This window comes from Macaca fascicularis, chromosome 5, assembly GCF_037993035.2.
Source record: "Macaca fascicularis isolate 582-1 chromosome 5, T2T-MFA8v1.1".
Taxonomy (NCBI): domain Eukaryota; kingdom Metazoa; phylum Chordata; class Mammalia; order Primates; family Cercopithecidae; genus Macaca; species Macaca fascicularis.
The window spans coordinates 123,701,971-123,714,259 of NC_088379.1; the positions used below are offsets into that span (position 1 = coordinate 123,701,971).

Consider the following 12,289-nt stretch of genomic DNA (forward strand, 5'->3'; position numbering starts at 1 on the left):
CTCAGTCAGCACAACACTGAGTCTTGTCCAAGGCCCACTATAACCACTACCTGGCTACCACCTATGTTCACTCACGGCCCTAGGCCACTACAATCAGAAGGTGGCAAAGCCAGCCAGGTTTGTGCCCTTCCCTTCAGAGTAGCAAGTTCCTCCAGGCCCCAGGCAGGTCCAGATATGCTGTCTGGGAGCCAAGAATTAGAATGAAAAATAGGAATTTGCCTGATGCTCTGTTCTACTGTGGCTAAGCTGGTACTAAAACCATACTACAAAGTACTTCCTGCTCTTCCTTCTCCTTTCCACAGGGAGAAGAGCCTCTCCCTCTGAGCACCACCACCAGCAGCCCTTGGCAGGGTTCTGCCAGGCCACTGGCAATGTTCACTTAAGACCAAGGGTTCTTCTGTCAGCTTGTGGTGAATGCTTCCAGGCCAGGGATTCACCCTCTGCACAGTGGGTCCCCCTCTGACCAAGAGAAGTTCCAGAAATGCTGTTCAAGAGCCTAGGCCTGGACTTAAAGATCCCAAGGGCCTGCTTTTTGCTCTACCCCACTGTGACCAAGCTGGTATATAAGGTGCAAGACAGAGTCCCCTTTACTTTTCCCTGTGCTTTTCTCAAACAGGAGTCTTTCACCATAGTCACCACTGCTGGAAACATGCTGGGTCACACATGTAGTAAGCACGTCCCAAGTGCCCAAGGCTCACAGCATGCTCCCTGGCTATCACTGATGGTTATTCAGGGCCCAAGAGCACTTTAATCAGCAGGTGATGAATCTTTCCAAGACTGGATCTTTCTCTTTAAGACAATGGGTTCCCTTTTGTCCCAGAGTGTGTCAAGAAATGTTCTCCAGGAGCTAGTGCCTAGAATGGGGGCCTCATGACTCTGCCTGGTGCCCTGTCCTACTATGGCTGAGCCGGTATCCAAGATGCAACACAATGTCCTCTTTACTCTTTACTCTCCTCCCTTTAAACAGAAGGAAAGAGACACTTTCACTGCTGTGAGTTGCACTTCCTGGGATTAGGGAAGGAGTGGTGCAAGCAATCCTTTAGCTGCTCTGGCTAGTGTCTCCCTAGGTCACATGCTACACTAGTGTACTGGTTCTAATCCCAACCCAGCTCTAGGAGTTGCCTAGGAATTGCAGTCCTTGTGTGCTAGACTGTCTTTCAAGTTTACCAAGGACCTTAGAGCATGTTGGCCCATGGTGGCGAGACTTAACAAGAAACTCGAGCACTAACTGATAACATGCATGACTTCCCTTGGCTAAGTCTAGTCCAAATGCTCCCTCAATATGTGAGCAAAGGCTGAGCCCAGCATGGATTTGCTCTCTGCTATGACAGGGTAGCACTGAGTTCAATATAAAGTCCCCCAGTCACTGTGCTCTCCCTCCCCCACATACACAGACCCTCTGCACTGCATGGCCACTGCCGGGAGTTAGGGGAAAGGTGGCATTGGTGATTCAAGATTGTCTCTCCAACCCTCCTCAACGCCATTTTCATTAACTTTTATGAAGATAAAATGAAGTACTGTGATTGCTTACCTGATTTTTTGTTTTTCTGATGGTACTTTTCTGTATGCAGATAGTTGTTAAAATTTGGTCTTCCTGCAGGGGGTACAAATGGTGTAGACTTCTATTCTGCCATTTTGCTTTGCCCTCATAATTTTTAACTACAGTCTCAAAAATGCTTTCAAGTATTATTTACATAGATATTAAAATTTCCCTGTGAGTTACCATATGTTTATTCTTTAGACGAATAGGCAGTGTAATGAAGATAATTGAGAAAGTGAAAACTGGAATAGAAGGAGGTAGTCAGAATCAGATCATGTAACTTTTTCACTAGTATTTGCTGAGCACTTGCTGTTGGCAAGACACTGAGCATATCGCAGTGGATAAAATGGAACCTAATTTCATGAAGCTTATTGTTTAATGAAAAAGAGAAATATTACATAAATGTCTTTTCTATGCAAAAAATACATGCTTACAAACTGTGCTGTGTACTATGAAAAAATGAGGAAAGCTACTAAGAGAAGTCTTAATGTCGACTTCATTTAGATTGGGACTTGTCAGTGAAGTCTTCTCCGAAGATATGACAGAATAAATTATCTTCAGATTTATCCAGGTGAAGATTTGGAGTAGAAACATTTCAGGGGGAGAAACCATATATAGGAAGATACTGAGGTAGAAAAGTGCTTGGTGAGTTTCAGGGAAAGGTTCATGTGACCAAAATTCAGTGAAGGATTGAGGGTGGTGCAAGATGAAGCTAGACAAAGAAGCAAGGATCATATGCAGTGCTTGTGATCATGCTAAGAATTTTGTAATTTAAGTGCAAAGGGAAATCAGGGAAGGATTTTGAGTAGACAGTCACAAAATCATATTTGTATCTTTTAAATATTACTTTGCAGGAAATGTGTTGGAAGGAAGCAAGAGAGGGAATGGGATTCTATGCCAAAAGGCAACGGGATAAGATGGTAGATTCGACTAGGGTGATGATAATGATAGAATTGAAGAAAAGTAGCTAAATTTAAGATATATACAAGAGATAGTACTGATAGGACATGGCAGTGGACTAGATTTGGAAAAGAGGAAACAGGAGTTGTCAAAACTATCTTTCAACACAGCAACTTGTTTGTTGATGGTTGATGGTGTCATTTAATGACATGGAGAAACCCTGGAGAAAGAGAGTATCTGGTAGGGCTGAGATGTGGAAATCATGAGTTCAACTATTGAGACTATTAATTCCACTTGTGTTCCAAATATTTCATTTACATTTTGTAGTTACATAGCCACATTCCTCAGTGTTTTTGAACCATGTCCTCCACTAGAAAACTCTTAACATAGATTCCAGAGTTCCTGGATCTAAGATGCTACTTTCAATCCAGGATCAATGAAAAGACTAATTAGAATTAACTCTTAAGGTATACTTTTTGCTGCAGATTAAACAACAATATGTGCTTAATCACAAATTGAACAATCCGGAGGACAGTAATCAGCCAAAAACTTAGCATGATGGCTAAAGCTTTTAAAACATGATAGTCTGCCTTCCAGATCACACTACCTGCAATCTTAGCCTAAACTTTTCTATACAATAACATTTCAGGTGTTCTCTCTGGTGATGAATGCAAATTTGGGAGCAAATTTATGTTGCCTTTTTCTAAAATGAATTTAAAAGTGGCCCCCTACTATCTGAATGACTCACGAGCTGGAAGCACTTGGCGGTGGCTGAGCATATTCGGAGGAATCAGAAGAGAAGCAAGCTTAGGAAAGGGTCGTGGGGTAGAAGTCAGAGTTCACCACAGAAGCCTCATGTGAAGAATCCCAAAATCTGCAGTGAAAGTAGAAAATACAGTCTGTCTCTTTTAGTGGAAAATAAGTGGCCTGGTAGTTTCATAATTTCCACATTATAGTTGAGTGGTAGGATCATAGCATCTAAAAACAATAGAGGCAGTGCAGTAATGACAACCATAATTTTAAAAATTCATTAAATGTGTATCATGTTTCCAGAACTATACTAACTGCCTTTCAGAATTACCTCTGAACCACTTTGAGTTAATGCCCTTACGACTAGCATTTTAGAGAACAGGAAACAAGGCTTAGAGCTCATAGGTTGTTTGCCAAAGGCCACGCAGTTGGTAAATGAGAGCACGAACAGCCAGCTATGTCTGATTCCAGAAGCGATGTTTTCTGCTACTATGCCACACTGCACCAGCACACAAATAAAAGATGAAACTAAAAAGCCCCATTTAGTTGGGTGTGCTGGTGTTCACTTGTAGTCCTAACTATCATAGGAGGATTGCTTGAGCCCAGGAGGTCGAGGCTACAGTAAGCTATGATCACCACCACTGTACACCAGCCTGGGAAACAGGGTGAGATCCTGTCTCAATAAATTAATTAATTAATTAAAAATCACAGTAGTTCTTTAGTGTTAAAGCTAGGGGAAAAAAGTAAAAACTGTATATACATTGGTTGCCAAATATTTTTAAATCCAAAATAAGGGAAATGTCTCTGCTATGCTGGGCCATCCTTTCATGCCATGTGGGTCCTTAAGACACAGCTGACTACTCGCAGGTGTTGAAAACTACCTTGAGCTTTTGAACAGCATAATTTCTTACAAATTTGCATATACTGGAATTTTATAACATAGCTCCTGTCATTGTGAATTTATTCCTTGGTTCTTCCTATACTCTTCGAAAAGTTGTTAACCTCCTCAGCACCACACAGCATTTCCATATAACAAACCTGCACATGCACCCCCTGTATCTAAAAGTTGAAATTTAAAATAAAAGAATAGTGTTTAACAACCACTGCAGAAATAATAAAGTTACTTCAGCACATTTTTAAAGTTGTTAACCTATCATTCATTTTTTAATGTTTATGGTATAATTTCATTTTTCTTCATCTGGTCCTTATCACCATACCCCTAGCCTTCAACCACTTTAGTTGAGCACAAATTATGTGTTGATAAGGGATGTCTAGTGGGAAAAAATTACTTTAGTTTGAGTTTTTAAAAACCAGTAAGAAAAAAGCAATGAAATATTTCAATTCAATTTTTAGTGGAGTTCTAAATATGATGGTTATGTAGTTATGGTAATTTCTGCAAATGATGCAAATAAAATGAAGAATGTGAAACTTTCCCTCCCACCCTTCAGAAACACAGGAATGGTCCACTCAACCTCCAATACCACCCATCCTCCTTCTCACAGCAGTAAGATAGTGGCTCCCGTTTTTGGCATCTTCAACTACTGCTGACTGAACTGAGTTTTGAACAATAAACAGAGTTTACAAGATAAGAAAAGGGCATTCCAGTTGAGGAAGACGGTCTGTATAGTATGCAGCAGTGATATGTAGGAAATCATCAGAAATTGGGGTGATGAGTGCTGATAGGAGATGAGGCTATATAGGTAGGTTGGGACCAAATTTTGAGGGCCTTTTATGCCATATGAAGGAATTTGAACAAGTGTTTAGGTAATGGCAAACCATTGGCAAGCTGTTTTCCTTCTGCATTCAGGCACTGCATATACTTTCTTCCCCTCCTGTTATTGTTTAGGTTTAAAAACAAAGCTAACCATATCTCTAACTTTTTCCATATCAGTTGGCTGCATATTTCTGCAATTTAAACCATTTAGCAGCCTGATACTATGATTCTGTGTATGTGAAATTGTTATTTGTCATGAAGACAGTCATTAATTTAAAAAAAACCATTTGAGTGGAATTTTTGAAGATTTTTTCCAAGTAATTGAAAAATATAAACAGAAAAATAAAAAATAATTTTGGAGGAAAAAAACACCTGTCAACTATTGAAGCCATGGGTGTTCTATTTGTAAAGGACACGTTTCATTTTGTGTTCCTGTGTAATTTTCCGCTATGTCTTTTTTTTATCTGGAGTCGTTTTATGTGCAAGAGCTTGACTTCAGATCAACTAAGTTCCCAGAATATCTGGCTGTTTGTGTACCTTCAGCTTTCACTGTAAGGACTTCTACTTCAAAAAAAATATTACTCTGTTGAATTTTACATTATCCAGTCAAAAGAGTGTGCTTCTCTGAAGGCAGGGAACATTGTTACTACTGGCCCACATGCTGAGGGGACAACAGAAATGTGGCAAACTTGGTAAAAACGGTACAGACAAAATAAAATCTTATCAGCAGCCTAATGAACTTGGAATGTGTTCTGTTCCTCTAATAAATATTGGTTGTATTATGTGGGAAGTGCTTAGTTTTGTTTGCAATAAGTGTCTAACATTTAACTTGTTGACGTTATGGGCAATAGGAAAACAGGTGGCTGTGACAAGGATGCGCAAAATGGAGGCTCTTTCAAATTATTCATTAAAATCACTAGTTCTGTCTCACCACCCCTCAAACATAGATGCATCAACATAAAGACTGGTGAAATGGCTAACAGGCTTCATGACGTCTAGCAGTGTTAATACTTACCACTTTAATTTTACCACACAATTAAGTAATGATGCATTTAAACATATATATTTATAGTACATTTGAAAATCTTAGTGTAAAAATAGGATCAAGATAAATCTTTACATGCTCTAATTAACATTTGCTTGGTCTTAGGAGCACGGCATTCCGACGGACATGGGCTACGCTGTGGCCCCTCACCATTCAGGCGTCTACCCTGTACATGTTCAACTTTACGAGGCCTGGAAGAAGGTCTGGAACATTAAAATCACCAGCACTGAAGAATATCCACATCTGAAACCAGCTAGATACCGGAGGGGTTTTATCCACAAAAACATCATGGTGAGCTTCCTCCGGTATGCATAGGGTACAACTAATTCTGCCAGATTTACATTCCTCACTTGAAGAAAGAAAAAAACAAATGCTAGAAGCATAAATGTAGGAAAATCTCCAGGCTGCAGGAAGCATATTTGTCATATCTAAGCAGAAGATGTTTTAATTAAAATCACTTCTTTTCAATTCTTCAAATATAACTGAAAAAGGTTTCGTTACTGTCATTGCCACTGGTAAGCAGGCACTGATGTTAAAATACTAAAAAAAAATTACATTTAACTTGCAGATAATTTTTAGTAGACATCACTTCTTCAAAATGTTATTCAGTATGAAAAACTAACACCAACTCTGTCTATATTAACCATGCTGCTCTTTGACAAGCCAGTCAAACTGTGTTCTTCTATTTACCATGCCAGGCTAAAAAAAGAACTCAACCATTTGCAGCCAGAAGCCACATGTGAAGCCCTGCATAATCATTAACATATAATAATGCAGAGTAAAAATGACAGGTGATGTTAATTAAATCATTTGCATACATCATCTAATTCTATCCTGGGCTTCTCTGTTTTGTTTTTTACAATTTCAGTAAATGTATATTGTCAAAATATGCTACTACCTCCAAAAGTAAGTAATGAAATCCTAATTTCTTCCCAAATCAGAGAACCCTAAGAAAGTCCTGGTAAAGCTAGGAATGGGCCTCCTAATTTAGAATCACACACTGGGAAGAAACACCACAGAAGAACACTATGTGATGAGCCACCGCAACACTCTGTTGAACTGATATGTCTGAAGAGATGTCTACCCTCTAGAATTAGGTTATAACTGACTTCTTTTCAGACAGTTTTTCAATGTCTGCAAAAATTACAGAATGGATAGACATATAGCTTAGATCATCTCCCATCTTGACTTTTCCCTCAATAAAAAACTGTTGTAAATGTTGGACGGGGACATAATGGCCACATTTTATCCCAATCTGCCCTTCCTCTCTACTGAAAATGAACTTACTGTGGCTCAAGCTGCCAGAATTCTGACCAGAGGGAGTTTAGAAGACCTGGGTTATATTTTTTCATTTCTCCTGAAAACACATTTTATCTATATTATAAATGCATGAATCCTGAGGTAATCAAGGCTCTAACAGCTTTCCTGTTTTGATGGAACTGTCCCTGTGGGTCTGCTTTTGCAGCAATCTGTGGAAACCTTCTATATTTGGCTTGTGGGCTCTTGGATGAGAGTTTCCAAGTGGGAAATGTTCAGCAGACAGTTGATTACACAATAAGCGAGAGAAAACAGGGCTAGGAGCCCATTCAAATAAAGAAGCAAGTAGAGACCAAAGGAGCCAATATGCCCTCCTAGGGAGAGAATGCATCTAGAAATAGGAAACTGAGGAGTGAACTTTAGATCACATTCTTATTTTGTTGTATGAGAGCAGTTTTTTTCTGATGATCCATTCCCAAATCCAACTGAAAAGGACTCATTAATCTTCCCTTCAAACTAGCTATTGATTGTGCTATTATCCTTAATTCAATTCTGTAATTCAAACATCATTCTCTCCCCCTACCACCACTTCCAATCAGTGTCTATATTTCATCAATAATTCCTTTATATCTTTTTTATTTCCTTTCCCACTGCCACCATCTTAATTTACTTCCTTGACTTTCATGTGTTAACTCTGGTGCTGCTTCCTACTTTATCTATTCACAGGTTCCTTCCACCACCTCACTGCAGTCTATCCCATAGACAGTGCCAACCTTTTAATCTTTCTAAAATGCTGCCTTCATCCTGGCCTTCCTAACCTTGATTAGTTCCAGTTGCTTCCATATCCCCTAATGTGCCCTTCAGGTACCTGAAAACCATCTGGACTGTCTACCTTTCTATTTCCTATTTCCCTGTAGCTGAAACACACTCACTCCAACCAAACTCCATAATAGTATTGCTATTACCATGCCTGTGTCATTCTTTCCACCTTGAGAGACTTTCTGGCCACTGTCTACCTATTTCTATTCCCTTTATTCTTCAATATCAAGTCCCATATCTTAAATAATTGAAAACAAAGCACCTTAGTATATAGCAACTCAATACCTAACTCATACCTACAGGGATCTTATTCTCCTCTGAATTCCTACAACACATCATTTTTTCATCAGGAACGTAAACACCAATTACACTTTAAGGTGTTTGAGCCCTAACCAAAGTCTCTGGACCCCTAGTTTTATTGCATTTTCAACTGAGTCATTTTCCTTCAGTCAAGACTTGATGGAAACCAGCACTCTATACTCTAATCCCTGGTTGTTGAATATGACTCTCTGGAAAGAACCAGTATATTAGTCCATTCTCACATTGCTTTGAGGAAATACCCAAGACTAGGTAATTTATAAAGGAAAGAAGTTTAATGGACTCACAGTTCAGTATGGCTGGGGAGACCTCAGGAAACTTACAATCATGGGGGAAGGCAAGGGGGAAGCAAAGCACCTTCTTCACAAGGCAGCAGGAAGGAGAAGTGCAGAGCAAATGGGGAAGAGCCCCTTATAAAATCATCAGGTCTCGTGAGAACTCACTCACTATCACAAGAACAGCACGTGGGAAATTGTCCCCATGATTCATTTACCTCCACCTGGTCTCTCCCTTGACATATGAGTATTATGGGGATTACAATTTAAGATGAGATTTGGGTGAGGACACAAACCCTAACCATATCAGCCAGAGACCTCTAAGAAATTAGACTACACATTCTGTCTACTTACTGATTTTAATGGAAATGCCCATTGGTAGAGACTATCATTAATCTAGCTGTAAACCCGCTAAGTGGTCTTTATTGATATCTCCCCAGAAGTATTTGTTGGCAGTTGCTCCTGATTGAGCCATAGGTACAGGATATTGGCTTCAGTTCCCATTGGCCAAGATTCTTGTTGATCATGGCTTTCATAATGAACTCCCAGTTATTTTCAGCAGCAATAAGGTTCCCAGGGGTTCATCGGCATCTCAAAGTTTGATTTTGATACTGTTACATTCCCAGAACCAATTCTAGGGGGCAGCCCACAGCAGAATGCCTAAAAATGTTTCTCATCCTTTCTGTAGCATAAGAAAGCTGTTTCAAGGAACATGCTCATCATTCAGTGACACTGCATTTATGGAGCAAGGCAGTGGAATATGACCCTTACCACACTCCTGATTATCTCCTTAGCCTCCTGTGGTGGTCCACTGACTCCCCTAGGGCTCTCTATGGGGTTCATACCCTCAGCAGGAGTAGTGCTCTTGCAGTTGCAGGGTAAAGCCTGCCACTTCCTCTTCACTGCATTGAAATTCAAGTAATTTGAGAAACAGACAAAATTCAAACATCTTTTTGCTTCTCTCTTCATTTTGCATAGAATCAGCTAGGCAATCAAGTCCCAAAGATGGCTCTGTATATATCCTATAATTTTCCAAGCAAAATACTCAAACTGAACCCTAGAAGTGATTCAGTCATAGTCATACACTTTTAAAATGTTAAATGGCATTTAACACATGTGAGCATTTTATTATTTAGCTTTTGGGTCTTTCTCATTACCCCGATAATAGCTTAAATCCTTCAAGAGTAGAAAATATATATCTTTCTGCTCTCTCACATGGACTGGCACGGAACTAGCATATGGATCTAGCATTCTAGCATAAAACTAACTCCATGCAACATATTAACATAGAGTCCATAGCTAGTTCCACTAGCACTTAACTAACTCTATTCTGTGGGCTAGCAGAGAGTTTGGAATAAATATTTGTAAAATAAATGAATAAATGCTATATAAAGCATTTATTTATTCCGAATGCTTTCCAAATTCAAAATTTCATTTTTAGTTTCCAAATATTACATTTATAATAGTTGTTAGGAAATAAATGTAATTCCGTTAGAATGCATTTGCCTTTAGTTGTTTTTTGTTATTGTTTTTGTATATAGATAGGATAATGAGGATGCATAATGCTTTTAAACATAGACATCATCAGAGCTAATATTTTGTGCTTAAACAGAAGTTTTGTAACTATTTTATTAAGATAAAATAGCTTCTAAGGATATAACTTCTACCAACTTACCAACATAAATAGGATATATAGAGTTTTGATTTATGCAGATATACTGATTGAGCTGTCTGTCCAAGGACTAGATTATACAATAGATTGTATTATATAACCAGTATTATATAATACTGTCCAAGGGCTAGATGAAAATTTATTTTAATACACATTCAAACTAAAATAAATAAATAAATAAATAAATAAATAAATAAATAAATAAATAAAACTAGTCTATTTCTACAGGGTTGAAAAACATGTGAGGTCCTGGACAGGTAGTATTTTGAAAGCACTTACTGAACCAAATGTGCTTTAAGAGTAAAGACATAAAACATCAAGATTGATTTACTTAGGACAATAAGCAGAAGATCTGCCCCTATATGATTTTGTAACATTTGTAGCTCTCTGAAGTATACTCGTTAATGTTCTGCTACTTCAAATGTGTAGTGACAAACATAGGTCACCATGAAGTCATTGTAACATATTCTGCTTAAGGCTTTACCATCTTGCACAACTTTAATTCACACCTTTTATAATTGCAAAAGGCTGTAAAAATTTGAAAAATCTTATCACAAATGTATATAATTGAAGCAGATAATATATATACAAAGGATGAAGAGAAGATCTTTTACTAAATGACCTTTTATCATTTTGTTGCTACACTTTCTAAAAGTAACAAGCCAAGTGGATAATCTCTTTCTTACTGTAGGAACTGGCAGGCTTCACACTTAGAATCTGAGGTAATTACTATAGCCTGCAGTAGTCCTTTCAGACGAGAACAGATACTGTGATTTGTGTCGCAAATATTCGTTCTAATTTAAAATGTCATTCTGTAAGGAGCACATTGAGTTGATAATTGACTTCATTTTCTAATGCATGGCAGAATTTGGCAGAAACTATTTTCTTAAAATTCTTGCCTATTAGGATTACAGTATAGCGCGACAATCCAATACTTCTTTAAAGTCTCATTTTTACTTCTTTTTTTTAATCTCTTAAGATGCTAGAACCTACTAGGCCTCATAATAGAAGTACTCACTTTGATATTTAAAACAGACAAGTAGCTAAAATAACACAACACCCATTTTAGTTTTAAAATTTTTCTTCAACTTTCTTCACTATTCCTTCCATATTAGCATCACCTTCTCTTGCCTAGAGTATGATAGATTGTCCAGGCACTAGTTAGACCTGAATAATTCACTAGCTTGTGCATCATCTTCCATGAGCAAAAAGCTAAATTTCAACAAATTGATTGGGAAAAAAAGTTTTTCCTTGCTTTTTTCATTTTTCCTTCAGGTTCTCCCAAGACAAACCTGTGGGCTTTTCACTCACACCATTTTCTACAAAGAATATCCAGGGGGTCCTAAAGAGCTGGATAAGAGTATCCAAGGAGGAGAACTTTTCTTCACTGTTGTCCTCAACCCTGTAAGTACTTTATTCTCCAAATAAATAGTGAAAAATAATAGGGCTGGCAAAAATCACCCTGGCAAAGAGGCTAGGGATTGGGTAGTCATCAGCCAAGCCAATATGAAGTTCTAGCTCTGAAACAGTAGTAAAAACAAAATGGAACCATATCTAGAAATGGGGACAAACCAATTCTACAAGTAGCAGTAACATGAGGAACTCATGGCAGAACCAGGGAAGTGCTCCAGAGGATCCTCCTCTGCATTGGAAAGTGATCAGAAGCTTTTATGGAGAATAAAATTTTTCACCTGTAAAACTCTCCTATTTCCACTGGGAACCAGTTTTTGTTGTTGTTGCTGTTGTTGTTGTTGTTGTTGTTGTTGTTGTTATTTTCCATTTAGGCAACAGTTACCTCTATTATTCTTTTTATTTTACTATTTAAAGTTAATGTAGAAGCAAAAGGGTAGAAGAATTGGGTAAGCAAATATAGTCGTATCTTCTGCTTCATGTTAGATCTCGTCTTGCTAGGTCCTATGCTGAAGCAGAGCAGGCCTATTTAATGGGCTACTCTTTTACTTCTTCATACTTGTGTGTCAGCTCCACAGTAAACCATTTG

The 12,289-nt window shown here is 38.3% G+C and overlaps 1 protein-coding gene across 6 annotated transcripts in view; it reads left to right on the forward strand.

Annotated features, from left to right (window-relative positions):
* The window catches only part of NDST3 (N-deacetylase and N-sulfotransferase 3), a 192,729-nt gene that overhangs the window by 75,605 nt on the left and 104,835 nt on the right, over window positions 1–12,289 (forward strand). For all 6 annotated transcript variants that reach the window (XR_012435032.1, XR_012435033.1, XR_012435034.1 and 3 more), the window contains exons 4-5: window positions 6,055–6,240; window positions 11,566–11,694. Coding sequence is in view for 2 of the 6 variants with exons in the window: in XM_005555787.5 (XP_005555844.1) it covers window positions 6,055–6,240; window positions 11,566–11,694 (315 nt within the window). In the remaining 4 variants the exon portion in view is untranslated. The remainder of the gene's footprint in view (window positions 1–6,054; window positions 6,241–11,565; window positions 11,695–12,289) is intronic.